The 15,583-nt window shown below is 39.4% G+C and overlaps 1 protein-coding gene across 1 annotated transcript; it reads left to right on the top strand.

Annotated features, from left to right (window-relative positions):
- Positions 1-1,688: 1,688 nt before the first annotated feature.
- LOC135557645 (adhesion G-protein coupled receptor F2-like) lies at positions 1,689-15,259 on the top strand. Its single transcript, XM_064991121.1, has 19 exons — positions 1,689-1,845; positions 3,060-3,106; positions 3,982-4,042; positions 6,228-6,240; positions 6,460-6,588; positions 6,705-6,857; positions 6,959-7,023; positions 7,670-7,728; positions 7,870-8,000; positions 8,364-8,600; positions 8,763-8,996; positions 9,106-9,246; positions 9,451-9,644; positions 9,931-10,110; positions 10,612-11,928; positions 12,024-12,065; positions 12,172-12,207; positions 12,593-12,658; positions 12,885-15,259. The coding sequence occupies exons 2-18, from the start codon at positions 3,069-3,071 to the stop codon at positions 12,641-12,643; spliced, it is 3,081 nt and encodes a 1,026-aa protein (XP_064847193.1). The 5' UTR covers positions 1,689-1,845; positions 3,060-3,068; the 3' UTR covers positions 12,644-12,658; positions 12,885-15,259.
- Positions 15,260-15,583: the final 324 nt, after the last annotated feature.

The raw sequence follows: 15,583 nt of genomic DNA on the forward strand, positions 1-15,583 counted from the left end.
ACAGTAGTGTATATGAAAAACACTTGTGGGCCAGTTTTTGCCTGCGAGCCGCCTGTTGGCAACCCCTGCTGTAAACCATTCATCCCATTGTTACAGGAAAACAATCTGGCCTTCAAGGAAATACTATTAAACTCAGAATTGTATGTTGTCATACGATACAACATTGATTTATTTTATTTTTATTTAACCTTTATTTAGCTAGTCAAGTCAGTTAAGCCTAGGTGTCCTGTTAGCGGGACAACTTCCAGTGAAACTGGAGGGAGCGCAGTTCAAACAAATAATCATACAAATTATGGATTTTAAACATTTAGGTACATACTTATATCTGTTGACAGCTTAAATTCTTGTTGTTCTAACTGCACTATGTGATTTACAGTAGCTATTTCAGCGAAAACATGCCATGCGATTGTTTGAGGAGGGTGCACCACATCAAAACATTTTTTCCACCGGCACAGGTTTCATAAATACACAAATAGCGATTAAATATTCTCTTACTTTTTGAAAATCGTCCTCTGATTTGTCATCCAAAGGGTCCCAGCTATAACATGACATGTTGTTTTGTTAGATAAAATCCTTCTTTATATCCCAAAAAGTCAGTTTAGTTGGCACCATCGATTTGAGTTATCCACTTGTTAAACTTGCAGAGAAAAGAATCCAAAAATCTACCCCCTAAACTTTGTTTCAACAAGTGAAATACATTGCTATTTACTCCTCAGGTACCCCAAAATTGAATCAAACTATAATATTTCTTACGGAAAGTAGTATGTTCAATAGGATACCGAATTTAGCAGGTGCATACTGTCTTCATGGCGCGCGCGAACACGAATTTCAAGACTGTGTCCCTGTACTAAAACTGATATTTCATATTTGTTTTTATAGTTACATGACTGAAACCTTGAACATAGACTGCTGACACGCTGTGGAAGCCATAGGAATTGCATCCAGGGAGCTAATTCTCAGTATGACCTTATACTTGCCATTCTAAGAGGATGTTCTCTCAAACAAATACAATTCTGTTTGTTTTTTGGTGGGATTTTCTCCTACCATATCTATTGTGTTATATTCTCCTACATTATTTTAACATTTCTACAAACGTAAAAGTGTTTTCTTTCCAATGATACCAATTATATGCATATCTTGGCTTCAAGGCCTGAGCAACAGGCAGTTTACTTTGGGCACGTCATTCAGACAGGAAGTGAGAAAAAATCCCTAAGAAGTTTAATTTTAAGAACATGATGTTGTTTTGTCCATTTTAACCAGTATTGAAGTAGTTACTAGGTCACTGTTTCTCAATGTGTGTGGCACACTAGGCTTACAGTTATGCCTCATCAAGCACTGTGTTCTGTAATGTCTAGAAGGTATATACTTGCAACAAAATAACCAACCACATTGGGGCACTAACGGCTCCATCTGTCTTTCCTCAATTGAATGTATAAGAATTAAATGTATAGGAATTACATGTATAGGAATGACAACATTTCCTCTTGACAGACAACATTTTGACAGGCTGTAACCTCCTCAAGGAGAAAGCTGTATTTGGTAGCCAAATGCAGATGGAAAGCTGAAGGCCCATGTTGACCAGTCCAGATGGCATAGGGAGATACCAGTCATGCAAATGGCAAAGATCCCTTTTTCAAAGTAGCTACTCATTGTCATATGTCGCCTCCGTCGTGCTGCTTTCAAGCATTTTCCCATTTACTTTAGTCAGACGCAGCCTGTTCACTGTGAGCATTGAGCCTACCCCGATGGTCTCCTGGTAGACATGGATTACCAACTGCATCCTACTTTTTGATCATTAGTTTCACAGGTCAAACCCAGGTTTAAGAGCAGATTTCTTGAGGCAAGGTCAGTAATCTCCTCTTATTGAAAAGCTATTATCTTTCATAATTTCTATGCACTGCATTTACAAAGTGTTCATACTGCTTAATACTTGGGGGTTGCCCTGTATATTCTTATTCAAATGTATGCCAAGTTGTGGTTTGAAAATACATTTTGAAAGAATATGAAAGAAATGATTGTGTCAATGAAACATCTTATTCCATAAATATTGTGACACATTTTAATTTGGTAACATTTTAAGTAGTCTAATAATTAGTTAGGCTAGATTTCCCAGGCCCAGATTTACCCTACTTCTGGATTAAGAAGTACTTTCAATTGAGACTCTCCAGTTCATTTTTTTGCTCACAGTCTTTTCAAATAAAGTGAACTTCAATAGACAGAAAATATAAAGGTCTGGGGCAATGTAACCCCAGACCTGGTGTACCATCTCATTAATGCTTCAATGAATGTCATATTGAGAGTACAGATGACTTCAGCCATCAAGTGTCTATAGGCTGCTTCTGTGTAATCTTCTGTTCCATTCACACGAACCTGGTGTACCATCTCATTAATGTTTAAATTAATATCATATTTGAGAGCCCATAAATTAATGAGTAACTAGGTATATTTTGTTTTTATGTGTTGTGATACAAAAACAACCTCTTAACGGACCATGATGTTTTGTAATTACTGTATTTAGTATCAACATGGTGACCAAGCTGACTGTGTAGGTGTGCTGAGCTATTACTGCTTTTTGGGGTCTGTTCGGTTTCGGTTCGATTATTACAAAAAAAAACACGGTTTTCAATTTCAGTTTTGATTAGATATGAAATACACTATGCATTACGTGGGTTAAATGCTGGAACACTGAATAACACAATTAATACAAGTCCCATGATGGTAGTGACTGCCCATTACTGCTTATCACTAATTAACCGTAATTTAATCACATTACTTGACTTTAATAAAATATTTGTTTCATTTGATGACTTCATTATTTAATTCCAAGTCATTATCTCATCTCTATATCTCATCTATATATAATCTCATCTCTTTTATGACTCTGAATACCAGCTACGAATTACTTAGATCATGTATTTACAGGCTCGCCAATCAACTGATGAACAAGTTTAAGCAGGCGTGCAATGAATTGTGGTCTTTGTAGTTAATTACTGCTTTAAACTATGTTCAACTCCCTACTACATCGCACAGTTCAGGAATCATCTGATTTATCTCTACAGAAACTGCACATGGAGCTCACAGAAAACAAGAACAAAATGGAATTCAAGTAAGTGAAGTGATGTCGGTCATTTAATCAAATCAAATGTGTTTATAAAGCCCTCTTACATCAGCTGATATATCAAAGTTCTGTACAGCAACCCTGCCTAAAGCCCCAAACAGCAAGCAATGCAGGTGTAGAAGCACGGTGGCTAGGAAAAACTCCCTAGGAAGGCCAGAACCTAGGAAGAAACCTAGAGAGGAACCAGGCTATGAGGGGTGGCCAGTCCTCTTCTGAAGGAAGAGTTGTTTTAAAAAACGAAAAATAACCTCAAGTAAAATGTTGATAGTCTTCTTTAATTAATAAACAAGAGTAAATACATGTGCTGTGGTAGTGTAGTTTAATGAAATAATGGCCATGTGAATAATTGAGAGGACATACAGTGTACATAGTAAGTTGATTGTCCTATGTTTTATTTAATGAGCAGAGATTGATTGACAAGGATTATTCAATGCATCATAAGCAGGTCAACAGGACAAGCTCACCACCTGCTGTGTCTGTATTATGAGGTAATGCAAAGTAATGCAAAAGAAAGTTTGACTAGCTAATTTTGGACTTTGTATACTTCAGGAAAAGGAGCTCAGGAGATAAAAGGCTAATTAATAATGATCATGGCCTATATTCTTTACAGCAGTATCTACCTCAGAGTGAAACATAAAAGAAAATAAACCACCTAGAGATGGACAATAAAATCTGAATAGAATAATAAAAGCAACAAGTAGCATGGACTCAAATGAGACAAAAATAAAACAGTAAGGTCGATAATAAGAACACCAATGGGGTATCACTACAGTATCAATATTGTCTGTCATGAAAATTGATGTTTTAATTCATTAATGTGTCCAAATTGTTGAAGCAGTGTAAATCTTCTTTGCTTCCATCAGACAAACGATGTGGGCCAGAGCGGTAATACTTTACTGCGGCGTGGTATTCCTCTACCACCAGGTAAGCAGTACAGTTGAAGTCGGAAGTTTACATACACCTTAGCCAAATTCATTTGGCAAATTCATTTAATCCTAGTAAAAATTCGCTGTCTTCGGTCAGTTAGGATCACCACTTTATTTTAAAAATGTGAAATGTCAGAATAATAGTAGAGAGAATTATTTCTTTCAGCTTTTATTTCTTTCATCACATTCCCAGTGGGTCAGAAGGACCAATTAGTTTTTGGTAGCATTGCCTTTAAATTGTTTAACTTGGGTCAAACGTTTCAGGTAGCCTTCCACAAGCTTCCCACAATAAGTTTGGTGAATTTTGGCCCATTCCTCCTGACAGAGCTGGTGTAACTGAGTCAGGTTTGTAGGCCTCCTTGCTCGCACACGCTTTTTCAGTTCTGCCAAGAAATGTTCTATAGGATTGAGGTCAGGGATCTGTGATGGCCACTCCAATACTTTGACTTTGTTGTCCTTAAGCCATTTTGCCACAACTCTGGAAGTATGCTTGGGGTCACTGTCCATTTGGAAGACCCATTTGTGACCAAGCTTTAACTTCCTGACTGATGTCTTGAGATGTTGCTTCAATATATGCACATAATTTTCCTACCTCGTGATGCCATCTGCCATCTGTGTGAAGTGCACCAGTCCCTCCTGCAGCAAAGCACCCCCACAACATGATGCTGCCATCCCTGTGCTTCACGGGTGGGATGATGTTCTTTGGCTTGCAAGCCTCTCCCTTTTTCCTCCAAACATAACGATGGTCATTATGGCCAAACAGTTCTATTTTTGTTTTATCAAACCAGAGGACATTTCTCCAAAAAGTGCGATCTTTGTCCCCATGTGCAGTTGCAAACCGTAGTCTGGCTTTTTTATGGCGGTTTAGGAGCAGTGGCTTCTTCCTTGCTGAGCGGCCTTTCAAATTATGTCGATATTGGACTTGTTTTACTGTGGATATAGATACTATACTTTTGTACCTGTTTCCTCCAGCATCTTTACAAGGTCCTTTGCTGTTGTTCTGGGATTGATTTGCACTTTCGAACCAAAGTACTGAGCGGTATGACGGCTGCGTGGTCCCATGGTGTTTATACTTGCAAACTATTGTTTGTACAGATGAACGTGGTACCTTTAGGCGTTTGGAAATTGCTCCCCCTGATGAACCAGAATTGTGGAGATCTACCATTTTTCCTGACGTCTAGGCTGATTTCTTTTGATTTTCCCATGATGTCAAGCAAAGAGGCACTGAGTTTGAAGGTAGACCTTGAAATACATCCTCAGGTACACCTCCAATTGACTCAAATTATATCAATTAGCCTGTCAGAAGCTTCTAAAGCCATGACATTATTTTTTGGGAATTTTCCAAGCTGTTTTTAAAGGCACAGTCAACTTAGTGTCACCCCCTGACCTTAGAGAGACTTTTTATGTCTCTTTTTGGTTTGGTCAGGGTGTGATTTGGGTGGGCATTCTATGTCCTTTATTTCTATGATTTGTGTTTCTATGTGTTGGCCGGTATGGTTCTCAATCAGGGACAGCTGTCTATCGTTGTCTCTGATTGGGAATCATACTTAGGTAGCTCTTTCTCCCTCCTTTCAGTGTGGGTAGTTAACTTTGTTTGTGGCACTTAGCACTGTTAAAGCTTCATGGTTGTGTTTGTTATTTCTTGTTTTGTTGGCAACATTTTAAATAAAAAAGAAAATGTACTCTCACCATGCTGCACCTTGGTTCACTTCTTTCGATGGCCGTGACACTTAGCGTATGTAAACTTCTGACCCACTGGAATTGTGATACAGTCAATTATAAGTGAAATAATCTGTCTGTAAACAATTGTTGGAAAAATTACTTGTGTCAAGCACAAAGTAGATGTCCTAACTGACTTGCCAAAACTATAGTTTGTTAACAAGAAATTTGTGGAGTGGTTGAAAATTAGTTTTATTGACTCCAACCTAAGTTTATGTAAACTTCTGACTTCAACTGTACATTGCAGTAGTACTTGAAATGAGCCAGTTGGACAATTTACACAGTAGCCATGGATGTTAGTCAAGTAAACTAAGTAAAGGTAAGCACCGATTAAAAATAACAGATATGGAGGGAACCTAATGAATGAATCTTATTTCAAAGATTAATTCTAGTGGACATATGTAATTATTGACCCTTTGATGACGAAATCTAACGCGTCTCTCTCTCTCTCTCCATTTACACAGGCCTTAGCAGTGGGTGAGTTATTTGATCTACAGATTTATGTCTGAACACATAACAAACCAAGCACTAGAAAAGGGCCATATGAGGACAAGTGAATTTACTAACTCTCTCACACCAGCAGATGCACTCTTGAAGACCGTCCCCAATCATTAGAATTAGCTGCCGAAAAGGCTCTCTTGCACATTTGCCTAAAATAAAATACAAAATGTTCCTTTTTGTCACTGATTGTTTTAGATACCTACATGGCTGAGTTCATGGTAGAGAGCAATGTTACATTTGACATCTCTGGTACTCTATCATCGATCAAGGAAATAACTACAGATAATGGAAGTATGACCATTGAACTGCTTGAACTAACAGCGGGTACAGTATCATTATTGATTTTTGGTATAATGGTTTTATAGAGAAATGTTCCTCTATCAGTGTTTTTTCATCCGTAGTCTGATTGTCGTTGATTGATCATGTGTGTGTCTGTGTAGAATGTGAAATTGTTGGGGGTAATTCTGAATGTAACTGTTCGACAACGTACATCTGGAGCAACGCAGTGTGTGACGAGTTCCAGTGCTGCAATGGCTCGTCTTGTAATGCAAATATTTCTGACTTGCCAGCCTTCTGTATTCCCAAAGTGAAAGGTAGTATTGTTGACACTTATTTTTACTTCCATTATTTGATATGATCCATAGGATGGATAACACTGTTGTCACAATTCTAATGTTTTTTTTTTTTTACATAGTTTTCTTTAATGGAACAGTCACAATGGAAAAAATTTTTAGTGGAACTAATACTATCAAACAACAGGTACATTTTCATTTTTATATTTAGGGAATTGAAATATGATGAAATAGTATAATTTGGTTTAGATTAAATAATTCAAATGTATAATGACTTAAAGAAATGTATATACACTCCTCCTGGGTGGAGCAGTGTTCTAGGGCACTGCATCGCAGTGCTATCTGCGGCACCAGAGACTCTGGGTTTGTGCCCAGGCTCTGTCACAGACGGCCGTGACCTGGAGGTCCGTGGGGCAACGCACAATTGGCTCAGCGTCGTCCGGGTTAGGGAGGGTTTGGCCGGTAGGGATATCCTTGTCTCATCGCGCACTAGCGACCCCTGTGCCGGGCCGAGGGCAGTGCAAGCTAACTAGGTCGCCAGGTGCACGGTGTTTCTTCCGACACATTGGTGCTGCTGGCTTCCGGGTTGGATGCTGTGTTAAGAAGCAGTGCGGCTTGGTTGGGTAGTGTTTCGGAGGACGAATGGCTTTCGACCTTCATCTCTCCCGATGAGACAAGATAGTAACTACTAACAATTGGACACCATGAAATTGGGGAGAAAAGGGGGTAAACTTTAAAAAAGAACAAAGAAAAGGTGTAAATACATTTCTTATAATGTGAACATGTGATACATTATATTTAATCTTGATTAACACAATTACTTTTTCTCTCAGCTCACAGATGGTTTTCAACAATTAAATGGGTTTGAGGGCCTTAATGTATCTGGACCTAGGTAATACATTCAACATTTATTATATGATATATTCATTCCTTAATATTTCGCAGAGTGCTTGTTTTTCTCCCCAAAGACGCAACATCAATTTTTGTTTTTGTCTCCCTTTCACCCATTGGCAACTCAATATTGACACATAAGGGGTGATGGCTACATTGTTGATTTCAAAGTGGATGTCAGTGTCATATTTCTGACTACAAAACTTACAAAAATAACAGCTGACCTGGAAACGACTGTAGGCTCCTCTGCCAAAATATCTGTTGAAACATCAGGTAAATGTCCTCCCTCTTCCATTACAGTACAGTACTTTCACATAGTGATATTAAGACCATGAGGAGATCTGCCACATTAGGCTCAGATGAGGCACAGGAGAAAATACTGTGTGAAAATACGAGTGAAAATGGAGTCTCTGCACACTCCAATCAGATGCAGTTCCAGAGTTGCAAAGCTTTTGGTTATGATATGATAACCTATGGACCATACAAACAAGTGCAAAGACAGTATGATATTAAGACACGTAGCAAGAATTACGGTATGAAATTGATTAGGTTATGTTGGTAATGATTATGTGAAACGTGTAAAGATCTATTGTATTATTTATTGTATTGATATTGTATGTCTCTACTTTTCCACAGGATTTGTAAGCATTAAGTATCCATTGAACAAAGTGCCATACCGCTCATCACCGACGCTGAGTTGCACATTTAAAGAAACAACATTTGATGAAACAGATGGCTCTTGGAACTGGAACTTGATAAAGGGAAGTGAGACATTTGGTCTGAACACTGGAACCAGCATAACCGTGACATTCCCAGAGGCATCACCTAACTGTACCACAGTCCAAATTAAAAAGTTGTCAGGGAACTGGGCAGGTGTGTCTGAGAGACCCATGATGCTTGCCAATATAAATGGAGGGAGTAGGATTATATTTCCGGTTTATATGGTTATTGTAAACAGTGCATCTGTTCGATACTGAAATAGACCTATGATCCTGTTTATTGATCCTGTTTATTGCTTTTTTATTGCTTCTAAAGGAATATATAAGTGCGGATTTTCCAAAGGATCCATTGTGCACGCAGCCTCTGCAGAGTTGAAGGTAGCCCTGCTACCAGATCAGATCACCATGACGAGTACCCCACTGACTGTAGAATGCCAAGGTATAAACCCTCAAAGTGTGATGGTTAGTGCAACCATCAAGAACAGCACGGAGATGTACAATGTTACTTGGTCATACCAAGCTCAAATGGAACCCCCAAATCCATTATCAGGTACTCTCTATGAACTGTGTCTTAGAACTTTGTATCACCTTATTTCTCTTTGTGCTCAAAATGTATAAAGTTACAGTAACTTGAGAAAAATGTCAACATTCTTTTCTAGTCTCGCCAGCGGGGACCAGCTACAGCATAACTCAGAAGATAAATTGCGAGCAAACAGAATTACCGCATGTTTTCACAGTCAAATTTACAAACCAGGAGAACGAGACTGAAAGTGCAAGCATAACTATACCAGTGATTTATGGTATGTTTAGTTTGTATGAGTCCTTTGAATGAATTTGCTTAATCCTCATCCTTTTTGGACATAACGCCACTTTAACAATTTACTTAAACACATTTGAGTGACAGTACTAAACTTGTATGGTTTATTTATACATCATGTACAAAAATGAAGTGGATGTTTAGTTCTTATTTATACTCCTCACTGACCAACGCTTGTTTTTATCAGCTGAGGAAAAGGAGATGGCTTGTTTAGTAGACTATCTTTGGCCAAAAACCCCAAAAGGTGACACTATTGTCATCCGACAATGTGAGCCGAGGAGAGTGGGGTATAACGAGAGGACATGCAAGGGGCCTGCATGGATGGATGTGCTGGATAACTGTGTCAATGAGGAACTTAATCAAATTCTCATTTCAGCAGCAGTGAGTATGGCCTTAAACCTCCTGCAGTCATATAGCTCTCACACTTTCAAGTTGATATGGAACATTGGTAGTGTTTTGGTGAATGTCTATGTTTTGAGTGAAAGCGCTTGCATTCTTGCATTACAGTAATATGATAACATTACTCACGGGTTGGTGATGAATCACATTCTTCAACTACATATCCAGCCACTGGAATAATGTGACTATCATTCAAATGTTTTAGGCCTGTAGAATGTGTTGGTATTGCAAATAAAGTTACTATTCCATGTGTGTTGTACCATTCCAGAACTTTAGAGAGGGACTTGGGGCCACACAAGACGTTGCTCGTGAAATATTTTCTGGGTTGAAGAACAGCACAGTTGCTGACATTAACAGCTCAGTTGCTGATTTGAATGCATCCATCAGTGTTCTGGATGTCATGTCTGAAGCATCAGAAACTATTACCCTGGATGAGTCCGTTTTAGATGTGAGCCATTCTGTTTTTTATTTGAGATAGATTACTCTTTATAGGAGCAATCTGCTGTTGATACGTCCATTTGACTAAAGTCATGATATGCTAAAGTAATGATATATAGCCATTGATTCTAGAAAAATATAACTTATAAATGCTTATGTAACTTCAACTGTCTTACCCCATCATAACCCAAAATATAAGCTTGTATACTCCAATGTTTGTAAACAATGTCATTGTAAACAAACACTGTACATCTGGAGAATGGTTAAAACTATAATTTCAGTCTCTGCATCCATAGCTCTCTCTTTGGATTTGAGAGTGGCTACATTCCTCCAGCTCCATCCCTGAGATATTGTCCAAAACAGTTGCACTTTGTTATTGTTCGAACTGCAGATTGCACCCTTAAACTGTTGCCAAATATTGGGTGACTTGCACATACCCCAGTCAAGAGTTATACTGCTGTGTACAATATATCTCATACAGAAACATTCATTTGTAAAATACAATTCACAGGTTTTTCTTGATGCAGCAAGCAACATGTTGAATAACCCTTGGAAAGCAGTCAACAAAACCATTGAATATGGAATGTCTTCAAAATACCTCAAGTCTGTCGAGGATCTAGTGAAGAACATCAAAATGAATACCAGTAATGGAAATGACACCCCAAATCTACAATTCAAACTCTGCCGAGCTCAAAATAACTCATCTTGCAATCGAACTGTGTTTGGCGTTGAGGTCAAATTGGCCCAGTCCTCAGGAATAGTAAAAACTGTGGGAGTAAAAAACCTGGCTGACAAATTAAACAATTCAAAATTCCCAGACAGTGAGTTCCCTAGCATTGTGGTGTCAGCCACACTGCAAAACAGTAACGACTCCAAAGTAGACATCAAATTGGACTTTCCCATCAACCAGTCAATGTCTCGAGACTCTAAAATCCTCTGTGTGTTCTGGAACACCACATTAAAGGAATGGTCTGAAGAAGGCTGCAAGTGGAAGGAAATGGTCAACAACAAAAGCTACTGCGAGTGCACCCACCTGACCTCCTTCTCAGTGCTCATGTCCAAGACCCCGGTGAACCTGCCCTTTCTGGATGAGATTACCTACGTAGGCCTGGGCATGTCCATCTGCTCCCTTATTGTCTTCCTCTTCATTGAGGCACTGGTGTGGTCAGCTGTTGTGAAGTCTAACCTCTCACACTTCCGCCACACAGCCCTGGTCAACATCTCTCTATGCCTTTTATTGGCCGACTGCAGTTTCCTGGCCTCCTCCATCCCCAGCATCTCTGATACCTGGTGCCTCATACTGACCGTGACCAAGCATTTCTTCTTTCTGGCTATGTTCTGCTGGATGCTATGCCTCAGCGTCATGCTACTACACCAGCTCATCTTCGTCTTCCACCCGCTGAGGAAGAGGGTGTATCTGCTCTTGTCCACCGTCCTCGGGTACATCTGTCCCACAGTGATCGTGGCAGCTACCTATGTGTACTACAAATACACAGGAAACCCCTACCACAACACAACAACCTGCTGGCTCATTTACGATGGACTTCTGAAAGGGTCCATTTACGCATTTCTTCTGCCCATCGGGACGATCGCTTTGATGAACCTGTTCTCCATGTGTGTTGTCATCATGACGCTCCTAAAGTCCAATGTCCCTGATGGAAATAAAGCCGACGAGAAAGAGACAGCCAAAAGCATCCTGAAAGTGGTTGTCTTTTTAACACCAGTCTTTGGGATAACATGGGTTTTGGGATTTTTTGTGCTCATTGATATCAAAGAAATGATGGGTGTTGTGATGCATTATGCTTTCACCATCATAAACTCCTTACAGGTACTTTTTCATCCATTTTCCATCATAAATATTCTTGTCTGAAACTACTGAGTGAAAAATACCATTGTATTTATTTATTGTGTCAATTTTTTCAGGGCTTCTTCATTTTACTGACTGGATGTTTTGCAGAGAAGAAGGTATTTGTCAATCATTAGGGATCTTATGTGATTTAATAGTGTGTTTCAACAGTGAACTCTGTATACTATGTACTACCACTACTGCTTTTTGTCATGTTAATACCAGGTGCGAGATGAAGTGTTGAAAGTAATCTTGGCTGGGGTGAGTTCTGCTCTTATAGTTGCTTTTGTCTTCCCATTCATTTATAGAGCAGGAACATGTGTTTACATTTTCTTTAAGTTGCTCTTATACCTGTGTAGTAATGCTATAATTATGCTAGTTACGACATTGTAATTACATAGTACTATGGCAATTGTTCTGTAATGGAACTGAATGACTTTTGTTATACACAAATGGAATATGGAGTGTGTAATAACAAAAAACTCTCGGCTCCATTCCTTTGTAATTAGAACGCAAAGCCAATTAAAGTACAATATACCAAACATTGTAATACCAATGGCGTTATTATAGAACGAACAGTGTTACTACACAGAAAAGCAACTTAATGTCAAGTGTTACTGAAAGCTCAGATCACCTCTCTTACCAGGCACCTACTCCCAAAGAGAAAAGTGAGAATATGAAAGTCCCCTTCAAATAAGTGATGAACATCAAGGTTTGTACAGTCTTGATAAAGGACGAACACGTCTACAGCTGACAAACACATGTAATTTAATAAATGCAATTAACTCTTCACTATTACACAATGTTTTACTCTTCAAGCCCTTATAAGTTAAATCAGACGTGTTAGTACTGGGCTGTAATAAAAGCCTGCACACCTTAAGGGTCTGCATGATTGGGGATTGAAGAACACTGTACTCATCATATGTTTTCTACCTCAGAGAACTAGCTATATGCTGGATCAAGCTATATACTGGATCAGGACCAACCCACACATCTGCTACTACTCTCACCCAGAGGGAAACATCCACCTGGTTGGTTCCTCAAAGACAGTGATGGCTGGGGTTTAGGTGGTGTTTAGACAGGTCTTATCATGATTTCATTATATTATGTCAATAACATATTAAGTTTCATGTTAATATCTAAACTCATACACATTCATCAATTGCTAAACACATCTTTGTGATTTCCTGGAAACATTTTGTATTCTTATTTTCTACAAACAGTACTGTAGCATACTTTGACGTCAGAAGAGATGTCATAATATTACTGCTAATTTGGTCAATGACATTTCGTTATATGATTTATTAATTGAGTTAACCTGTACTTGCATTATGACTGTAGATGAAATGTGTAAATCAAAGTTATTGTAATAAACAATAAGGCCGGGATTCAATCAGAGGGGTGCTGTAGACCAGGCCCGGTCTTAGCTGTTCTGCCACCCAAGGCGAGACAAAAAAATTGTTGCCCCTGCAAAACTAGAAAAGTCTCAGGAAGAAAAATGACGTTCAAAACACTTTTACAATACGTATTTTCCAGAAGTTGAAATCAGGTACATTTTCAGGTCTGAAAGAAAGTTGAAAAAAAGTAATTTATAGATGTCTATGTTTGGACCAAATCAAGGCCGGTCCAGACCGGACCAAATCTGAACCAAACATAGACGTCTATTTTTGGGCCAAATCAAGTCTGGTCCAGACTAGAAAAATCTGAACCAAACATTGACGCCCATGATTGTTTCAGATTTGGTCCATCTACGTGGTATGCTTACGGTTTGTAAAACATGTCGGCCTAAGGCCGTGCTTACTGGGGTGTAGCCTACCATGTCAGCACACAATGGAATCTTATGAATGCCCATCCATGTGATAGGCCAACCGTTTGAAAAAAACAGGCAGTTGCATTGCCTTTATTAGTTCTGATTCCTATGACTAATCAATTTGGCTATTTAAGCTCTGAATATCAGCTACCCAACTACATCAGGAGATATCCTGGGCCTATTTGCAATGAGAATCAATGAGTTTACACAGTGGGAAATGTGGAAGTATGTTGTTTTTTTTGCTCGTCAAAAATTATGGATACAAACTTGAAACCACTGGACCGAGTTTGGGAAGCACTGTTGTAGAAAAGCACATTGCCCGGCGACAAGTTGTCTTTTAAAGGCTATTTCTGCAACATTTGAGGAGATTTCATTCATTGTAAACACTGCAGATATCGTCTCAAGCGGGAAATTAGCTTCAAATGCACTTAAATTGCTGAGCACTTGGAAACAACGCACCTTTGATTGAATCTTGGCCTAATTGTTATTTAATTTAACGCTAGAGTAAAATCTATGGTGAAAAATGATTTAGGCCCTGTCAATATTTTAATCCATAGTTTTACCCCTCCTCATAAACCAATCTGCCTGTTCAATGTGTAACCTGAAGTTTTTTGTGCTTTGTGTTTTCTCTTTTAAATGTTTGCGTTATGCTTTTTGAACCAGGTCTCTCTTGCAAAGTACATTTTAAATCTCAATGAGACTAAGGGCTCTATTAAATCCGTATCGCGGAAGTTCAGAGTTACAGTGTGATTAGCCGGAGACTGCATTCACGATAAATGTCAGGTATACTCCCTCTCTGGCCTCTAGGTCACCAGACTGCTGGTTATTACTTACACCTGTCACCATCGTTACGCGCACCAGCGCTTATTGACACTCACCGGGCCTATTTATGTCACTCCCTTTGGTTCCTCCCAGGCGCTATTGTTTCTGCTTCAGTTTCCTGTCTGTGTGCTGTTAGTGTTTCTTGTTTTGTATTATGTTCCGTTTATTTATTAAATATTCACTCCCTGTACTTGCTTCCAGACTCTTAGCGCACATCGTTACAGAATAACGCCTCACCTAAGGAAAGCATCAGGGAGTGTTTATTTTTTGTGTTGGAAGGTGTGTCTGGTCTGGGTGTCAGTACCGGAGCTACCTGGGATTGTCAGGCTCTCACGCCTCAGCCGGCCCGCTCGTCGGACTCTCACGACTCGGCCGGGATCGACCCCTTGGTCGGCGTCCTGTGGCTGGGGCCACACGCTAGGGAGGGTGTACTGTCAAGTATTCTCCCTATTTGGCCTCTAGGTCACCAGACTGTTGATTATTACGCACACCTGTCACCATCGTCACGCGCACCAGTGCTTACTGACACTCACCTCCTTGATTACATGCCCTATTTATGTCACTCCCTTTGGTTCCTTCCCTAGGCGTTATATTTTCTGTTTCAGTTTCATGTCTGTGTGCTGCTAGTGTTTCTTGTATTGTAATATGTTCGGTTTATTTATTAAATATTCACTCCCTGTACTTGCTTCCTTACTCTGACTCTCACGCCCCAGCCAGCTCTTCGGGCTCCAATGCCTCTGCTGGTTGTCAGGCTCTCACGCCTCAGCAGGTTTGTCAGGTTTCCGCGATCGGACCACTCCTGATCCTGATGTGTATTATGTTCTGTTTATTTACTAAATATTCACTCCCTGTACTTGCTTCCCGACTCTCAGCTCGCATCGTTACAGAAAATGCTGCATATATCGGCTCAAATGGGAAATTACCTTTACATTTATATTACGCAATCTGTAACGCTTCAGTAATACAGATTGACTAGAGCCCTAACATGTGGCTGTAGAGCAAATG

The sequence above is a fragment of the Oncorhynchus masou genome, chromosome 16 (assembly GCF_036934945.1).
Source record: "Oncorhynchus masou masou isolate Uvic2021 chromosome 16, UVic_Omas_1.1, whole genome shotgun sequence".
Lineage (NCBI taxonomy): Eukaryota > Metazoa > Chordata > Actinopteri > Salmoniformes > Salmonidae > Oncorhynchus > Oncorhynchus masou.

Excerpts from the sequence above, each read along its gene's own strand:
- LOC135557645 (XM_064991121.1), top strand. The coding sequence starts at position 3,069 with ATGGAGCTCACAGAAAACAAGAACAAAATGGAATTCAA. Across the intron at positions 7,729-7,869 it reads CTTAATGTATCTGGACCTAG|GGGTGATGGCTACATTGTTG; the intron begins GTAATACATTCA and ends TTGACACATAAG. Across the intron at positions 8,997-9,105 it reads ACCCCCAAATCCATTATCAG|TCTCGCCAGCGGGGACCAGC; the intron begins GTACTCTCTATG and ends ATTCTTTTCTAG.